The sequence below is a fragment of the Nilaparvata lugens genome, chromosome 12 (assembly GCF_014356525.2).
Source record: "Nilaparvata lugens isolate BPH chromosome 12, ASM1435652v1, whole genome shotgun sequence".
NCBI classification, from domain to species: Eukaryota; Metazoa; Arthropoda; class Insecta; order Hemiptera; family Delphacidae; genus Nilaparvata; species Nilaparvata lugens.
This window is the reverse complement of record NC_052515.1, coordinates 2,784,874-2,803,319: the sequence shown is the minus strand read 5'-3', so window position 1 is coordinate 2,803,319 and position 18,446 is coordinate 2,784,874. Positions and strand designations below refer to the sequence as shown.

Sequence of the window (18,446 nt, the reverse complement as noted above, 5' to 3'; positions counted from 1 at the left end):
TAGAATTTCACGCGTACAATTTTCACAAAATTCTAGTCCAAAATAAACATGAAAACTATAAATTTTGAATTTAGATGGCTTGAATTAATAAATTGATTAGAAATTAGAAATATAAATAATCTGATGTAATATTCTTGTTTAAAAAATAATCAATCAGGCCAATATTATATTCGTTGATGAAATATATTTCTCAATGATTGAGTGATAAATTTTCATACTAATTTAGATTAAATATTTTGTCAATTGATTATATTTCTACATTGTTAGAAAACGATCTGGAAAAAATACAGAGCTAGAAAAGGATAGCACTATCTACTTTGTCGAATGATAGACAAGGATAGCAACACCAATGATCAAGTACTGATATTATAACGTGGACCTCACTATAGTTTACAGCAATCAAGAGACCATTCAACCGGTATCAGAACCACACGGTGAGTGCAGAGCCAACTACACGTCATATTCACTGATCCTTTGTTGTTAGAAACAAGTTTGTTGAAGCAGTTGTCAACTGATTTGAATTTTAATCGCTATGTGCTGAGTCCATACACACGAGTGAGGCCTACGTTATAATGGCAGTGAAGAAAGATAGGAGCAAAACGTTGCCGATCTTCTGTCTTGTAAATGCCTTCTATGGAGGGTAACTAATACAGGTTTATTGATGTAATATTAACTGTTCATTCTCGTTTAAATTGATGAATTATATTTTATTAAGCAAGAAATTATATTTTTCAATCATTTCATAATGAATTTTCATAATCAAGATTAAATATTTTGTTATTTAATAATACTATAGAGAAATAATTATATAGATTGAATTGAATTGAAAATTTCTTTATTCATCAAAATGCACCAAATACATCTGAACAGTGTCAAATTACAACAAGAATTATTAAATATCGTCACAAAAATCATCCTTTACACACAAAGAAGTCACACATTTTGATAAAAAACAAGATTCTAAAATCTTGCAGTCAAATTGACATACTCCTGCAAAGAGTATAGGGATAGTCCCACCAAATATTCCTTCAATTTTTTTTGTAGGTATTCAACCTCCTCTATTTCTTTCAACTCTCTAGGAAGTATATTGAAAAATTTTCTCCCCATAAAACATGTTTTTTCCTCCATCTACTGGCTAAAGTACTTACTTTACTCCCTGAAACATAATACTAAAGTGTCACTTTTTCGCCCTCGGTAGTAAAAAACAGTAAAACTCCCTAGGGAGTAAAAGTGACTCCATTTAAATAACATGGGAAGCATCTCTATTTTAAAAACTTACATTATAATAGGTTAGAAGGTCTAAGCTCAGATGAGAAAGCATAAAGAGGTGTCTGTCATTGAGTCAACTGAATTCAATACCACAACCAGAAATTTGATCAACTCATGAAATATATGTTTGTATGATATTATATTCTTAATATAAGTAGACAATAAAAATTTATACAATTTTAAAAATATCTTATTCTATTCAAAATACCAGCCAACAAATATTTTTGATCTGCAATTCAAATCTGAACCGCGTGATCTGGAGTCAGCCATTTTTGGTAAACACCCAGCTGATTGTTACAACTTTAACTGATGGATAGCGCAATCGGCAGTGCCAATCAGACGGCCGGTTTTAAAGTTTTAGATTTTAGGTTATGTTGTTAGGAAACATTGTCACCAATACGTAAGTTATTAAAATGATTTTATTTGCAGTTTCTATAAAAAAATGTAGATGGAGGAAAAATGTTGTGTACCGGTACATCACGAGTGAAAAATACTTTTTCTCCCTCAGGAGAATTGTTGCCCTCGGCTTCGCCTCGGGCTTCAAACTTTTCCCTCAGGGAGAAAAAGTCGTACTTTTCACTCTAGATATACAAATAACTATTTTCTTAAAGAAATCCAATCTATGCCTCTCCTCGATTCTTCCAAATCTGGTGTTGTAGCCATGTGTTGAACTGTAGGCTTCACTGGAAGACTTAAGCAATAAAAATTAATATGTTAGGATAAGAAATAAGAGAACAAAATAAATGGTTAGTCCTAGTGACTAGTTTTAATAGAAATAATAAAAAAAATTATTATACCTCTACATTGTTAAAAAACGATCTGGCAACCGAGCAAAGCGAGAAGAGATAGCGCTATCCGCTTTGTTGAGTGATAGACAAGGATAGCAATACCATTGCTAATCAAACACTGCCATCATAACGTGGACCTCATTGTAGTAGGCTATAACATGAATAATTCCCATTAAACAGCTGATGCTGGCAGTCTAAAGTGAGTAGCCTATCACAATGATGTGTACAGGTGCTTATATCGGTGCTTGGATGATAACGTCCACAAGTTGCAAAGTTTCAAGTGGGATTTGAAATGTTATGGACATTGCAAATTGACCCAAGTTTAATGATGCTTTGAGTGTTACCATGTACTGTAACTGGCTTCATTTGTAAGGTTGGTGAACTGTGTGGAAAATATAGGATACAAGTTTATTATTACATAGAAAAAATACAAAATATAGAGGAATAAAATGAAAAGTAATAGGCCTATAACTTAATTACACTGTAGTTTATTTTTTATTATTCTACAAAGGCGACTTTCTAGAAGTATTTTAAGCCTAGGTGATGATGTTATTCATTTATTTTTATTATTTTACAAAGGCGACTTTCTAGAAGTATTTGAAGCCTAGGTGATGATGATGGGATGAATGATAATACAATGAAGGTAGAGTTACAAGCCCAAAAGATTCAACTTGTAATTAAAAAGGGCTGCTTGGATCGAACTAAATAAAGTTACCATGAAACTGAGAAAGAACAACAAAAAATAATAAATCGCATCACAAATGAACTCGAAAATGAATAATCTACTTAACTTTATCAAACACTCTACCTATTCTGGGGATGGAACCGTAATTTATATCCTTATATCGGGGCACCGAGCTTCGCTCGTTATTTTTACTTTCCTTGCCCCATTACCATAGGTAAGGAAAGTATTGCTTTCCGAAAAAAATTAAGGTACCTCAATTTCTAAATTTCTATACGTTTCATGGTCCCCTGAGTCCGAAAAAAGTGGTTTTAGGGTATTGGTCTGTGTGTGTGTGTGTGTGTGTGTGTGTGTGTGTGTGTGTGTGTGTGTGTGTGTGTGTGTGTGTGTGTGTGTGTGTGTGTGTGTGTGTGTGTGTATGAGTAGTGTATGTGCGTCTGTGTACACGATATCTCATCTCCCAATTAACGGAGTGACTTGAAATTTGGAACTTAAGGTCCTTTCACTATAAGGATCCGACACGAACAATTTCGATCAAATGCAATTCAAGTTGGCGGCTAAAATGGCAAAAATGTTGTCAAAAACAGGGTTTTTCGTGATTTTCTCGGAAACGGCTCCAACGATTTTGATCAAATTCATACCTAAAATAGTCATCGATAAGCTCTATCAACTGCCACAAGTCCCATATCTGTAAACATTTCAGGAGCTTTGCCCCATCAATGCAGATAGATTCCCAATTATCAGGCTTCAGATACAATTGAAACGAAAAAAATCAAGTGGAGTAGATTGAGCATGAAAATCTCTACAATTAATGTTCAGTACCTAACATTTTCACCTAAAATTGAAAATAAGCTTTAAATTCGAGAAAATGTGATTATTCAATTGCAAATTATTGTTGATTCTATTAAATCATTCACTATGAAGAGATAGCAGACCTCATTTGTGTCTCCAGCGTTATTGCCCTGTCACCAGCTGGCTCAAATCTTTGAATAGTAGACTTGAGATGCGCGGGAACACTAGCGTCAGGTGATCAATTTTCATAACGGCAAGGAAAGATGTGTGAGTGCGCCATACCAGATTTTTTGCGTTGTTATTTAAGCACCTAGTTCGAGACTGATAAGCTATTCTATTTAGACTAAAATTGATAAGAATAATAACATTTGATCAACCTTACTCACTTTTCTTTTTAGGGCCACTGATAAAGTATATTGAAACGCAATAAAATATATCAAGTAACTTTATTTTATTCTATTTGATATAAAATGGAAGGGTACTCGATATCTTCTATAGTGTTTCAAATCTAGCAGTATATAGTTATTTGTGCAACTAGTGCGCAAAGTGACAGTTTGCTGCACCGAAAGAAACGTTTACTCCCGAGCCGTAGGCGAGGGCGGAATGGTTTGTTGAGTGCAGCAGAGGAACTTTGCGCACGTATTGCACATTAAATTTTTCCTACAGTTACCATTGAATATGAAAAGTGGGTAATTATGGGTAAAATTGCCTGAAATGCATCAAATGTTTTTCTGTGTAATTTTATTATTGATAAAAACCTTAATTTATTGTGAAATTGAATAAAAATGTTGTCGTTGGTTATAAGTTATCTACTTAAGCTCGTTGCACCTCTGCTCACTATAGCAGCCACAGCAGTCACTGTTACCAACTTCATTTTGATTTTGCTGCACTGTTGCTCCATATAACCCACTAAGTATTTTGCGTTGTCATGTTGAAAATCTGGAGTGCAGAAAAAAATTTTCCCGCACTAGAGCGGAAAAGTGATTCTTTGCGTTCTGTAATCAGTGCAGTAATGGCCACTTTTCAACGTAACTGTAGGAAAAGTATATTGAAACGCAATAAAATATATCAAGTAATTTTATTTTATTCTATTTGATATAAAATGGAAGGGTACTCGATATCTTCTATAGTGTTTCAAATCTAGCAGTATTAACAAGTACGGTAATACAGACTGAAGTTTTCCAGACGTTTTTAGAAATCTGCTGTACCTACTTCTATAAAGAAATGTTGTAAGAACAAGGAGAAATAATATAATTGTAGAAGAAAGCTTTTCAGTATTTGATATAAAATGGAAGGCTACTCGATATCTTTTATAGTGTTTCAAATCTAGCAGTATTAACAAGTACGATAATACAGCCTGAAGTTTTCCAGAAACTGCTGTACCTACTTCTATAAAGAAATGTTGTAAGAACAAGGAGAAATAATAATTATAATAGTAGAAGGCTTTTCAGTATAATTTCACCTTCTATCTGATGTGATATATTAAAACTGTTCATCCTTGTTTGAAATAATCAATTGTATTAATTTGTCAGAAACAATTTTTTTGAATGATCTAATGATGAGATCAAATACGGTATTTTGTTTATTAACTATATTTCTACATTGTTAAAAACTATCTGGCAACTTTGCGGAGCTAGGAAAGGATAGCGCTATCTGCTTTGTCAAATGATAGACAAGGATAGCAACACCAATGCTGATCAAATTCTGCCATTATAACGTGCACCTCACTTTATACAGAAAGTCAAGTTTGCGAAAGTTATTAGAGTGTGTGTGTGAGAGTAAACATGATTCCTTTATTTGACACCACGTGATAAAACTTCAACGTCAGCTGTTCATTGTTGCGCTGTACCCTACGGTGCTGTTCTAGCCCCACCGTAAGATGTCCTTGAGGGATCCTTAAGATGTCCTCAAGGTATCCTTAAGGCGTCTAATGATGTCAGCCGAGAAACTTATATGTGGTCTGCGAGTGGCGGTATTTCTTCACAAGGTAAACTGTACTACACAAAGGTCGAGTGGTAGAGAGTTCCAGTATAAGTCCCAACTCCGCCAAATGAAGGATTTATCATTTTGTTTCATTAAACTGAAACTGTAGGTACGGTACCTATACTTGAATGAATGCATTGGGAAATAATCGGGAACTTTAGATTTATTAAGTGAGAAGGATGGGTTTTCTTGCAAAACTATTTACTTACAGTGTGATTTAGAAGTAGTTTCTATAGAATAATAATGATTTAAAACTGTCAAACTTAAGGTGGGCTTTAGAAATTTTCAAATAGAAATGAAACACTATTTTTATGTTGTATAAAAACCATGCAGTCGATAATTGACAGCATGTAGTTGTATAAATCATAAAAACAATGTGTTAATACATCTCAGTTCGGAAAATATAAAAAAGCAATCATCCAGAAATAGAAGGTGAAAGATCTTATTAGAAATTGCTGCAGTTACCCAACTGCATTTCTTATCAATAATTAAGTGTTCTTCAAATATTTACGTGGAAATTTTTGCACAGTGTCTAGATTACAACAAAAAATTACCTTACAGTTGTGTTGTGAGTGATGTTGAGGTACTTTTCCATAATAAAAACACAAATTTAAATTGTCAACCACTTTTTATAGTAGAACACATAAAATAATTTTAAAAGTGGTTGACAATTTGAATTAGTGTTTTCATTACAAAAAATTACATTCATTTATATGTAATGAAGTAGGCCTAGGCTATTCTAAATAAATCAAGAAATAAGGATTCTTGGATCTAGGATCTATTAACATCACAGACAAAAGATAAGAGTCTTGAACTCTATTTTTTGGTAGAGAGTTAGTGGGGAGGATATTTTTAATATTCTTTCCGAAGAATGGACATTGATCCAAAGCTCCGCAAATTTATGTAGATGCATAACAATATAATTATCCATAGTTATTATATTACAAATTACTTTTTCATATCATATACTTTCAATAATTATTTTCTTAGTCTATATTATGTAAATTCATCTATAATTTTGCTGTATTGTAAGCTATTGTATATAAGTGTATAAGCCAGTATATATTGTAATCTACATAAATAAAGTACTCAATCAATCAGTCTCCAGTTTCACTTTTTAATCACCACAATGTAAAAAGGGAGCTCATATCTTGTGAACAAGCAACAAAAATTTGAGTTGCAATAATAAATTGTGCACTGATTACTAATAAGTATTACTATAAGGGCCCAGCTATTACTATAAAGAAACTGAGTTCATTCTATAACATTTATGTTATTAAACATAATTGGAACTATATTTTCATCTTCCAACATTTTTATCCGATATGTCTAATATTAGGCCTAGAGAATGTTCATAATATCGTCGTCGTCTTCCTACAAGGATTAGGCAATTTGCCTGTTCCGACTTCAAACTCATCATCACATCCATCTTTCACGGGGTCTGCCCACACTTCTCCTCCCAACCGGGTTATACAACATGACTGCCCTGGGAATCCTGTCGCTCTCCATCTTTTCAACATGATCTTTCCAGTTTTGCCGATTTTTTCAATATTCTAGTTCATAATATCTACAGTACTAGCCGTCAGGCTCGCTTCGCTCGCCATATCCGTCTAGCCAGGGGGCTCCGCCCCTTGGACCCCTGACTGGATCGTCCAAGAATGAGTTCAGCAGGCTCGCTTCGCTCGCCTGCATTTTTCATTTGGGCATTTTTATCTTATGTTAGGACAATCCAGTCGGGGGTCCAGACTAAACGGCTGGCTAAACGGATATGGCGAGCGAAGCGAGCCTGACTGCTAGTAATATAATATTCCCAGGATTGAAGTAGCAGTGCCCAATCAATTTTTCCGCGATAAATGCATTTAAATCTTCAACTTGGTGCCAACCTAACAAAGTCAACTCAACTTAATGCCAACCTGACAAAATTATTAATTTAGTTGCCAGTTAACAACTGTTTCGAAGAGGTACTCTATCTAAATTATAGTTCTATAGTAACATATGATATGGAAATTTCAATTATAATTAAGAGATTGGGAGAAGAAGAATATACATGCTAAAAGACGAACTTTAAACCCTTAAAAACAACACTTAGAGTTAAAATATTGCCAAAAGATTTCTTAGTGCGCATCTAAAGGGCCAACTGAACATACCTACCAAATTTGAACGTTTTTGGTCCGGTAGATTTTTAGTTATGTGAGTGAGTGAGTGAGTCAGTCAGTCAGTCAGTCAATCAGTGAGTGAGTGTCATTTCGCTTTTATATATATAGATGACAGTTTAAATAGAAGAACGGCAAAGTTGTTAGTTTTTTCCACCGACTTCTATTCAACTGAATTCATTTTTTTTTTGCCATGGCTGGTATAGTAGCCTATTTCTAATTCACAATACCGGTAGTCATACATATCAAGTATGATATGTACGTCATACTATCAATACAAATATGAACGACACACTAGGTACATATTAATATGCCCTAACACATAAAATAAATTATTACTTGTAGCATTCATTATTGATTTTAGTTTTTTTAAGATTCATCATAAATTAGACGTTTGCTTTTGTTCAACTATTTTGAAATAATCAATAATCATCCTCTTAAATTATGTCAATAATCATCAACCTCTCAATAATCATCTTTCAATTATGTTATGTATTATCTCTAGCATCCAATTTTGGCTCAGGATCTGTAGATCCTTTAATATGGAAAATATCTCCAATTCAACATTCTTGAAATAAATCCATATCAACCTTTGATTTTTTCATTTATTAATGTATTTAGATTTGTAAATTCAAATCTCCCCTGATCAAATATTTCCATAAGTAACCTCTTATTATTCTTTCAATTATTTCATCTATTATGTCTAGCATTCATTGACTTTGAACTTGTATACCGATTAAATATGTAATTGAATGTCTCCAATTGAATATTTTTTTGAATAATCCATTATTCTTCCAAGTATTTCATGTAGGCTATTATTTCTAAAATTTATCAATGTCTTTGGATTTGTAGATTCAAATCTCCCCTAATTAAATATTTTTGAATAATCCATAATGAACCTCTTATTCTTCCATTATTTCAAGTATTATCTCCAGCATTTATTAATGTCTTTGGAATTATTGTAGATTCAAATCTCCCATAATTAGGCCTAAATATTTTTAAATAATCCATAATTAACCTCTTATTCTTTTCAATTATTTCCTGCACCGAGAATTATTTAAATAAATGAATTATTTCATGTGCCGTACCATCTCTATCATTCATTATCGCCTTCGGTTTTGCAAAGAAAACAAAACTATCTTATATCAGGTGGAAATTACTGAGATATTGCATTCATTCAAATCTTCGGGGTGATTTGCAGCATTTAATTTGGATTTTCGTTCAATAATAATTATCTACTTATTATCATCCATACTAGACAATCTCTCCAATTGAATATTTCTGTAATAATCCAACATTAACTCTCTTATACTTCTTTTTTCTTATACTTTACCTCTCTCTACAGTTACTGTCACTTATACAGAAACTGATTCATGGGTAGTCTATAAAATTACTTTACCTTTCTTATACTTATCATTTTTTCCTATTACCTCTATAGTGAGTCCACGTTATGATGGCAGTGGAAAAAGATAGGAGAACAACGTAGCCGATACTCTGGCTTGTCAATGCCTTCTATAGACGGTAGCTGATACACGTTTATTGATGTAATATTAACTGTTCAATCTCGTTTATAATAGATTATATTTTATTGAGCAAGAAATTGTATTTTTCAATTATTTCATTACGAATTTTCATAACTAAGATGAAATATTTTGCTAATTAATTGTTAATTCGACATTGTTAAAAGACGATCTGGCAACAGAGTAAAGCGAGAAAGAGATAGCGCTATCAGCTTTGTTGTATGATAGACAAGGATAGCAATACCATTTCTAATTAAACACCGCCTTTATAACGTGGACCTCACTATAGTAATCTTTTACTTTTTTCTCCCGATGATTAAATTGAGGTGTTTTTTGTAAAATAAAAATGAAGAATAAACAAAAATTTTGCAATCCATGACGAACTGCAAGTTAATAATAAACACAAATTAAGTATAAGCCTATTAGAGTAGATGTGGTAAAGGAATTGATCAAATTTGCATGCCTGAATAAATAATAATAGTCTTTATTAATCAAATATTTATAGATACATCACTATATTTCTTAAACCTAGCTAGAACATGTATAATAATAAATTCCATATTATTTATTATTTTTAAGAAACGACAAAAATATATCAAAGTTTCCAGTTCTGAGATTGACAGAACTGAATACCTCGTAACATTCATATTTCTTTTTTAACTGATGGATAAGATATAGATTTTATTTTTGATTCATAGATATGATTTTTTTTACTCATAGAATGTTCTGGATGAACTTATTCATAAATTCACAAAATAGGTACTTTTGACAAATACTGAACCTCGTAAAATTTATATTTTCTTCTCATATAAGTGTAATAATTGTACAGGACTAAATAAATAAATGAATGAATAAATAAATAAGCGAATGCTGGGTAATATAGTTTCTATTTTCAATTCACAATGTGGTTTACTCATAGAATGCTCTGTATAAACTTATTAATGGGAAATTTTGAACTAAAATACTGACCACTTCAAATCAATTACAGTAGTATATTCAAATGGCGATTTATGAGAGACTTTTCATATAAACTGCATACCGTAGGTACTGTATTGTACACTTCTAGATTATGAATCAATTATAAACCAATTTCTTTCCTGTTAGCAATTAGTATATGGGCATCTTACTATGAGAAGCTCATTCTCATTTATAATAATCCATAATAGAATTGGTGTATTGTAAATGCTACAAAAGTAGCCTATTACTTTCCCAAATGGTAGAGAATTTATTAATAAGTTGGGAGATACACATAAATTCTTCAATTTTCTTTAAAGAGAGATTTTGAATACTAATATTTTTTGTAGTATTACTGTTTTATCCATTGTTCATTTGATAATGTGTTAAGAGATCAATATTAAAGGTTGTCATTCTTCCTGGTCTCAAATGTATTTTTAAATGAAGAATAATTGAATCCCTGTATTTTTCATGATTGAGGTGTATTTGGTAGCCTACATTAAATTGATAATTAGACTGTATTTTTTCGTGAAATGTTTTGAATCCCATTTAGTTTTCTGTAATAATTGAATTACTTGGTTGTTTTGGGAATAAGGAATAATTATAATTTTGGAGTAATTCCTCTATGGAGATTTCAAATTTTCAAATAATTGATTAAATTCGAACTACAATGAATAACTCATATAACTATTATATTATGAACTTATTTCGGACTCTGTCTATCATCTTAATACTAAATTTGGGAGGGAGATAGCTCAAGGTAATCTTTTACTTTTTTCTCCCGATGATTAAATTGAGGTGGTTTTGTAAAAAAAAATGAAGAATAAACAAAAATTTTGCAATCCATGACGAACTGCAAGTTAATAATTCGTTTTTGAACTATTATGACGACACTACAATCTAATATTCTGAATAATAGTAATTGAAACGTGACTACTAGTTTTTAATAACTATTATTTCAAATATAGTTCATATATATTTCAAATAGTTGAAAAACGAATTAATAAAGGATAGATGACTCCTACAGACACGATCAATATGGTAGTATTAAATTGACTAGGTTGCCAATTTATTCTTCAATATTTATAGACTGTAGTGTTGTCATAATAGTTGATAAACGAATTAATAAAGGATAGATGACTCCTACAGACACAATCAATATGGTAGTATTAAACTGATTAGGTTGCCAATTTATTCTTCAATATTTATAGATACGGTAGTTCATCTTCTCAATAAAATCTGCAACATAAATATTGTTTTCGAAGTTTCTGTAATTTCTCATACATTTGAAAGAGGTCAGTATGTAACAAAATTACTACCTAGACTACACAATTCAATTATAATCATAGAAATAATAGAAATCCAACTAACATTAGAGGATATTATAAATATGAGTAGGCTACACCTTTCTAAGTTTTGCTCAGACGAATGATATGATCAAAACTATAAAACGATACAATAATTGAAGTACCTACCTAGATAGTTATTTGATAAATTGATATAATTTCACTGAAAGACCTGATCTCTTGCAGTTTTTTTAAATGAAAACAAATTTGTAAAAAGAAAACATTAAATTCTAATGAAATGGAACTATTAAGACGGATCCTGTATGTTCAGTTAGTTACCATATTTCTATAATCAATTTTAATTACAGTGTAGGTCTACTCAATAAAAATTCGTAAAAATTATAAATATTTTAGGTAGACTACAAGTAGAAATTAGTTGAAAAAAGCAATATAGGCCAATGAATCAGTATTATTGAGACAGATCTGTATGTTCAGTTAGTTATCATATTTCTATAATCAATTTTAATTACAGTGTACTCAATAAAAATTCTTAAAAATGATAAATATTTTAGGTAGACTACAAGCAGAAATTAGTTGAAAAAAGCAATATAGGCCAATGAATCAGTATTATTAAGACAGATCTGTATGTTCAGTTAGTTACCATATTTCTATAATCAATTTTAATTACAGTGTACTCAATAAAAATTCGTAATTATGATAAATAATATTTTAGTCACTACAAAAATAGATTACAGTACCTAAAAAGGAAGCAATATAGGCCAATGAAACAGTAAACCTATAGGCCTACTGTTAAGACTGATCTGCTCAGTTAGTTACCATATTTCCATAATCAATTTTAATTATAATGTACTCAATAAAAAATTGTAAATATGATTAATATTATAGATATAGACTACAAAGAGAAATTAGTAAGAAGAAAGCAATATAGGCCAATGAAACAGTAAGCCTAGACTGTCAAGACTGATTTGCATGTTTAGATAATAACGGATGAAAGAATTTGTTCCAAATTTTTGGTTTACAAGATCAATGAAATTTGCCACATTGTCGATAACGTATTGACTCTAAAAAAAGTCTGTTAATTTATCTTTAAATGAAAATTGCTTCAGTTGCCGTGGATGAAGAAATAGTTCAAACCCAAATTCTACATAATTTATTTATTTATTTATTTATAAGGTTAGCAAAAAATACAAGAATCGGAAAAGAAAAAACAGGCTAATTGAGAGTTTAATAAAAATATAGAAATCCAAGTATCCTTTCGAAGATTGTTTTATATTCAAGAGTATCCCTGGAGAAAAGAGAGACTGTATGTTTGGTTATTTACTCTATCAACAAATTTGAGATTATGATTAATAAAATAATATTAAAAGTACTTCAAGGAGAGAGCAATATAGTCCAACGAAACTGAATGTACTGTTATGACGGAACGTTTGCTTAGTCATTTATTCATATTTTTGTCATCATCTTCTTAATTTAATTAGTTGAAATTAGTTGAAATATCTCGTACGGTATTGAATTAGGATAAATATTCTAGGTATGAAACAACAGCTGAGAGAGAGAGCAATATACTCCAAAAAAACGTTAGTAGGTACTGTTATTTATTTATTTATACATTGGTACATACAATTTTTATTCTCAACTATGAATGATTGGGAAAGGAACAACAGGCTTAAAGCCCAAAACTGTTCCTTTCCCAAATTTATATAGTAATTGTCCAAAAATAGCTTATGTTTAAAAATTAAGTTATGACGGATCTGTTATACATATACTCAATCAACAAATTCAGTAGAATTATGAATAATATAATATTGTGAGTACTACAAAAATAAATTTGTAGAAAGAAAGCAATATATACTCCAATTAAACAAAACTGTTGGATCTGTATATTTGGTTATTTTCTCAATCAATAAATTTGGAACTATAATGAATGATAGAATTTGATATCGGGGGTACTACAAAAATAAATTTGTAGAAAGAAAGCAATATACTCCAATTAAACAAAACTGTTGGATCTGTATATTTGGTTATTTCCTCTATCAAAAAATTTGGAATTATAATAAAAAATATATACCGTAATATTATTTTGGATAGGTAGGCTACTACAGAAACAAATTTGTAAAAAGAAAGCAATATACTCCAAGGAAACAGAACTGTTGGAACTGTATATTTAGTTATTTTCTCAATCGACAAATTTAGAACTATAATAAATAATATAATATAATATTGTGGGTAGGTACTAAAAAAACAAATTTGTAGAAAGAAAGCAATATACTCCAATTGAACAAAACTGTTTGATCTGTATATTTAGTTATTTTCTCAATCAACAAACTTGGAACTATGATAAATAGTATAATATAATATTGTGAGTAGGTACAACAAAAAACAAATTTGTAAAAATAAAGCAATACACTCCAGTGAAACTGAACTGTTATGACGGATCTGTATGTTTAGTTAGTTATTAATATTTTTGTCATCATTTCTCGATTTAATGAGTGTAAATATCTAATAATTTAATAATAATTAATTAACGTCGCTGATGGCTGGTTGCCTCGGCAGTTGCAGAGGTGTCTCGTTTCCTGGTGTTGCTCTTGTGACCCCCGACCAACATGGAGGCGGGGATTTTCTCAGAGTTGGCTAGAGCGCTCTCCACATCATCCAGGGCTTCGTTCGAGATCTGTGGAGAGAAAATCAGAATTTATTCATTTTATTTATTTAAGATAAATAAATTATTCTTATTCTCCACCTCAAGGATTAGATCTATTGATTATTAAAATAAAAATAATATTATTTCAAATATCCAGTGAAAGCTTTTTTGAGCACAGTTTTTGTACTGTTTCATTCTTCAAATGTCCATTTGCTATTTAGTTATTTGATTAATATTTACAGTAGCAGAAGTCCCTAGATCTATTCATATAGATCTTTCCATTGAATATTTAAAATATACTCATTATGCAGTAATTAATCTATTTTTCCACAAATGCAACTTTCTACAAGTATTTTAAGCCTAGGCGATGATGAGGGATGAATAATATAATAGTAATACAGTAAATAAATAATACAGTAATATGATTCATAATACAAACGTTTCTATTTATGATGATTCAAATGGAAAGATGAATAGAACTTGGACAATGGACTGAAATATAAATTTTTATGAGACTTTTTAAAATGAAAATTCACAATCAGTTGAACTGATTGAACTGATGGTTGAACGATGAGCTGACGGTCACAGCTAGTATATATAACAGTCGTGTAGCCCTTTGACGGCTTAGATTCATCAATATTCACAATAATATTATACACTACTCATGTTCAACTGTCGGACCCGGCTGATATATGACAGTCGTGAGGTCCCTTGACTGCTTGAATTATATATAGGATTCAAGCGAGCTGGGATTTCCGTCAGGGAGTCTCTATACCAATAATAAAAATTGTGGAACTTAATTAATAAATAAATAAATCACAGTAGCCTACAATGAAGCGGTACGATTATAGTATTATTAATTAGTATTAAGTATTTAAAGGTAGGTGAAATGAATTCGAATAGTCTGACACAAGCCACTAGCTAAATAGACATTCAAGTTAAAACGTTAGCACCTGATTAGCATTGGTTTGCTATCCTAGTCTGTCATTAGACAAAGCAGATAGCTCTTTCCTTTTCTGACTACATCATTGCAAAATCGTTTAAAGAGGCTACACAAATATAGCAACATCAATTAACAGAATATTCAATTTCAATTATTAAAATGCATTATTGAATTAGGTAGAAATATACAGTATTGATTAAGTTTGTAGAGTGAATATTGATGTTGTAAACTTTTGACACTCCAAGTTTCTTCAATTACAGAATATTTTCTCAACAAATTACATTATTATTGATCATAATCAATAATTAATACTAAATCAGATATATAGGGATGACTTGAAGCAAAGCTATCTACTATAAACGGCGATAGAAAAAGAAAATCGACAAGCATGCCGTCCTATCATTTCCACTGTCATGGTCACGTGGACCTCACCATATAATATTTTAATTGCGTCTAATTTTTGCTGACATATCTATAATATCCAATAGCAGACATCTCCATTGATCAATCAAGTGTATGATTATTAAATCACGTCATAAACATATATTAATTCCAATTTAATTCAAAATATCAATTCAAACATAATTCTATATAATAACAAACTATCTGACAGCAAGCTTTTCACTCCCAGATAAGCATGATCAAACTAGAATATAAAGCTATAGTGAGGTCCACGTTATAAAGGCAGTGTTCGATTAGCAATGGTATCGCTATCCTCGTCTATCATTCAACAAAGCGGATAGCGCTATCTCTTTCTCGCTTTGCTCTGTTGCCAGATCGTTTTTTAACGATGTAGAATTGGAAATTGATTAACAAAACATTTCATCTTAATTATTATGAAATTATTGAAAAATATAATTTCTTGCTTGATAAAATATAATTGATTATTCTAAGCGTGAATGAACAGTTAATATAACATCAATAAACCTGTATCAGCTACCGTCTATAGAAAGCATTGACAAGCCAGAGGTTCGGCAACATTGTTCTGCTATCTTTCTCCACAGCAATTATAACGTGAACCTCACTATAGTAGATAGATAGATCTATTCATCGAAGTAATAATTCAATTAACCTCTGCTACTGATGACATATAACTTTATTATAATTATATTCTATGTAACATCATATATTATAATATATTCGATATCTGGCAGCTAATATTGTTCAGAGCCCGAAGGCGTATTAGTGTCAGTAATTCACTTTGTGATTCCTTGCTCAATAATTTATGGGCTTTCAAAATTAATTGCAACACTAATGTGGGGGCTTTGGGCTTAATGGACTTTGTTATACTGGACTTTGTTCAAGGCATGATGGATGCACGATTGAATCCTGAACGCTATTATGTTGGCTTGTTGCTATACATATAATATATTGACTTGTTTTATGTTGCATAGAAAAGGCATGCAACAAGTGTTTGCAGCTTCATTGTTGCATAGAGAGGTCCACGTTATAATGGTAGTATTTGATTAATAGTAGTGTTCCTTTTCTTGTCTATCATTTGACAAAGCAGATAGCCTTATCCTTTCCTATAGTGAGGTCCACGTTGTAATGGCAGTGGAGAAAGACCGGAAAACAACGTTGCCGATCCTCTGTTTTGTCAATGGCTTCTATAGAGGGGTAGCTCTTACAGGTTTATTGATGTAATATCAATACTGTTCATTCTCGTTTAAAATAATCAATCATACTTTATCAAGCAAGAAACTATTATATATTTCAGCAACTATTTTTAAATGATTTATAATGAATTTTCAGAGATTTAGGTTGAGATTATTACTGTATATTGTCGACATTGGTTGTAGGTATATGGGAAGCATTCATACTGGCGGAATATACTGGCAGTGTGTAGTGAATAATCTCCTCCATTATCGAAGAAGAAGAAGAAGAAGAAGAAGAAGAAGAAGAAGAAGAAGAAGAAGAAGAAAAAGAAGAAGAACTAGAAGAAGAAGGAGAAGAATATGCTATATTATCGTACTAGCCGTCAGGCTCGCTTCGCTCGCCATATCCGTCTAGCCAGGGGGCTCCGCCCCCTGGACCCCCGACTGGATCGTCCGAGAATGAGATCAGCAGGCTCGCTTCGCTCGCCTGCATTTTTCATTTGAGCATTTTTATCATATGTTAGAACAATCCAGTCGGGGGTCCAGACTCAATGTCTGGCTAAACGGATATGGCGAGCGAAGCGAGCCTAACGGCTAGTAATATAATATTCCCAGGATTGAAGTAGCAGTGCCCAATCAATTTTTCTGCGATAAATGCATTTAAATCTTCAACTTGGTGCCAACCTAACAAAGTCAACTCAACTTAATGCCAACCTGACAAAATTATTAATTTAGTTGCCAGTTAACAACTGTTTCGAAGAGGTACTCTATCTAGATTATAGTTCTATAGTAACATATGATATGGAAATTTCAATTATAATTAAGAGATTGGGAGAAGAAGAATAAACATGCTAAAAGACGAACTTTAAACCCTTAAAACAACCCTTAGAGTTAAAATATTGCAAAGATTTCTTAGTGCGCCTCTAAAGGGCCAACTGAACATACCTACCAAATTTGAACGTTTTTGGTCCGGTAGATTTTTAGTTATGCGAGTGAGTGAGTGAGTGAGTGAGTGAGTGAGTGAGTGAGTGAGTGAGTGAGTGAGTGAGTGAGTCAGTCAGTCAGTGGGTGAGTGCCATTTCGCTTTTATATATATAGATGACTGTAGGAAATGATCTAAACATTCACATAAGGAGATACCATATCCTACTGGCAGTATGAATTGAATCATATCTCACTGCACGTCAGAGGTAGGCGTGTATGTTACACTGAACATAGAGATGTATACACATAGAGATCAGATGATGATCTTCACACACACAGAGATGTACAGATAGAGATGAATTAGAGCACTGAGCCGAGTTGGCATTTAATAACTTTGAAATGCCTTTTGGGCTTAGAGCTGGAGATATGGAAGCACACTTCGCTCTTGTTTGAGTTGGGATGGGAGCAACAATAATCGAATCATCGACGCCCAATGGAATGGAACTTATTTGAGGTTAGGTTAGGTTGGGGTTAGGGTGAGGTTAGGTTAGCTTCAATACAACAGTGATACTCCATTTGGGCGGATATCATGAACAGGCATTGTTTCACTTTGTAACTATATAGAAGGCCGTCTCCTCTTATTTATCTTGTAATCTGTCTATTGATCTTTGAACCATAAACTCACCTACTTAACTAATCTCCCATTACTTGTAATAAATGGAATTTTTACAATTTTTTTTACAATAATGCTATTAGGTTCATGAGGTGTATTGATACCGGTATACAATGTTGAAGACACTCGTCAGCTTACAAGCAGATGGCACAACGTCAAAAATGATAGTTTTGAGAAAAACTATTTTGAAAGTTTGCATGTTTTCACTCTAATTATCTGTGT

General features: G+C 31.8%; 1 protein-coding gene across 1 annotated transcript in view; it reads right to left on the bottom strand.

Moving 5' to 3' along the window:
* Positions 1-13,211: 13,211 nt before the first annotated feature.
* Positions 13,212-18,446, bottom strand: part of LOC111057660 (allatostatin-A) — a 201,239-nt gene continuing 196,004 nt past the window's right edge. The window contains exon 6 of the mRNA XM_039438647.1: positions 13,212-14,119. Within this exon, the coding sequence (XP_039294581.1) occupies positions 13,970-14,119 (150 nt within the window). The 3' untranslated portion in view covers positions 13,212-13,969. The remainder of the gene's footprint in view (positions 14,120-18,446) is intronic.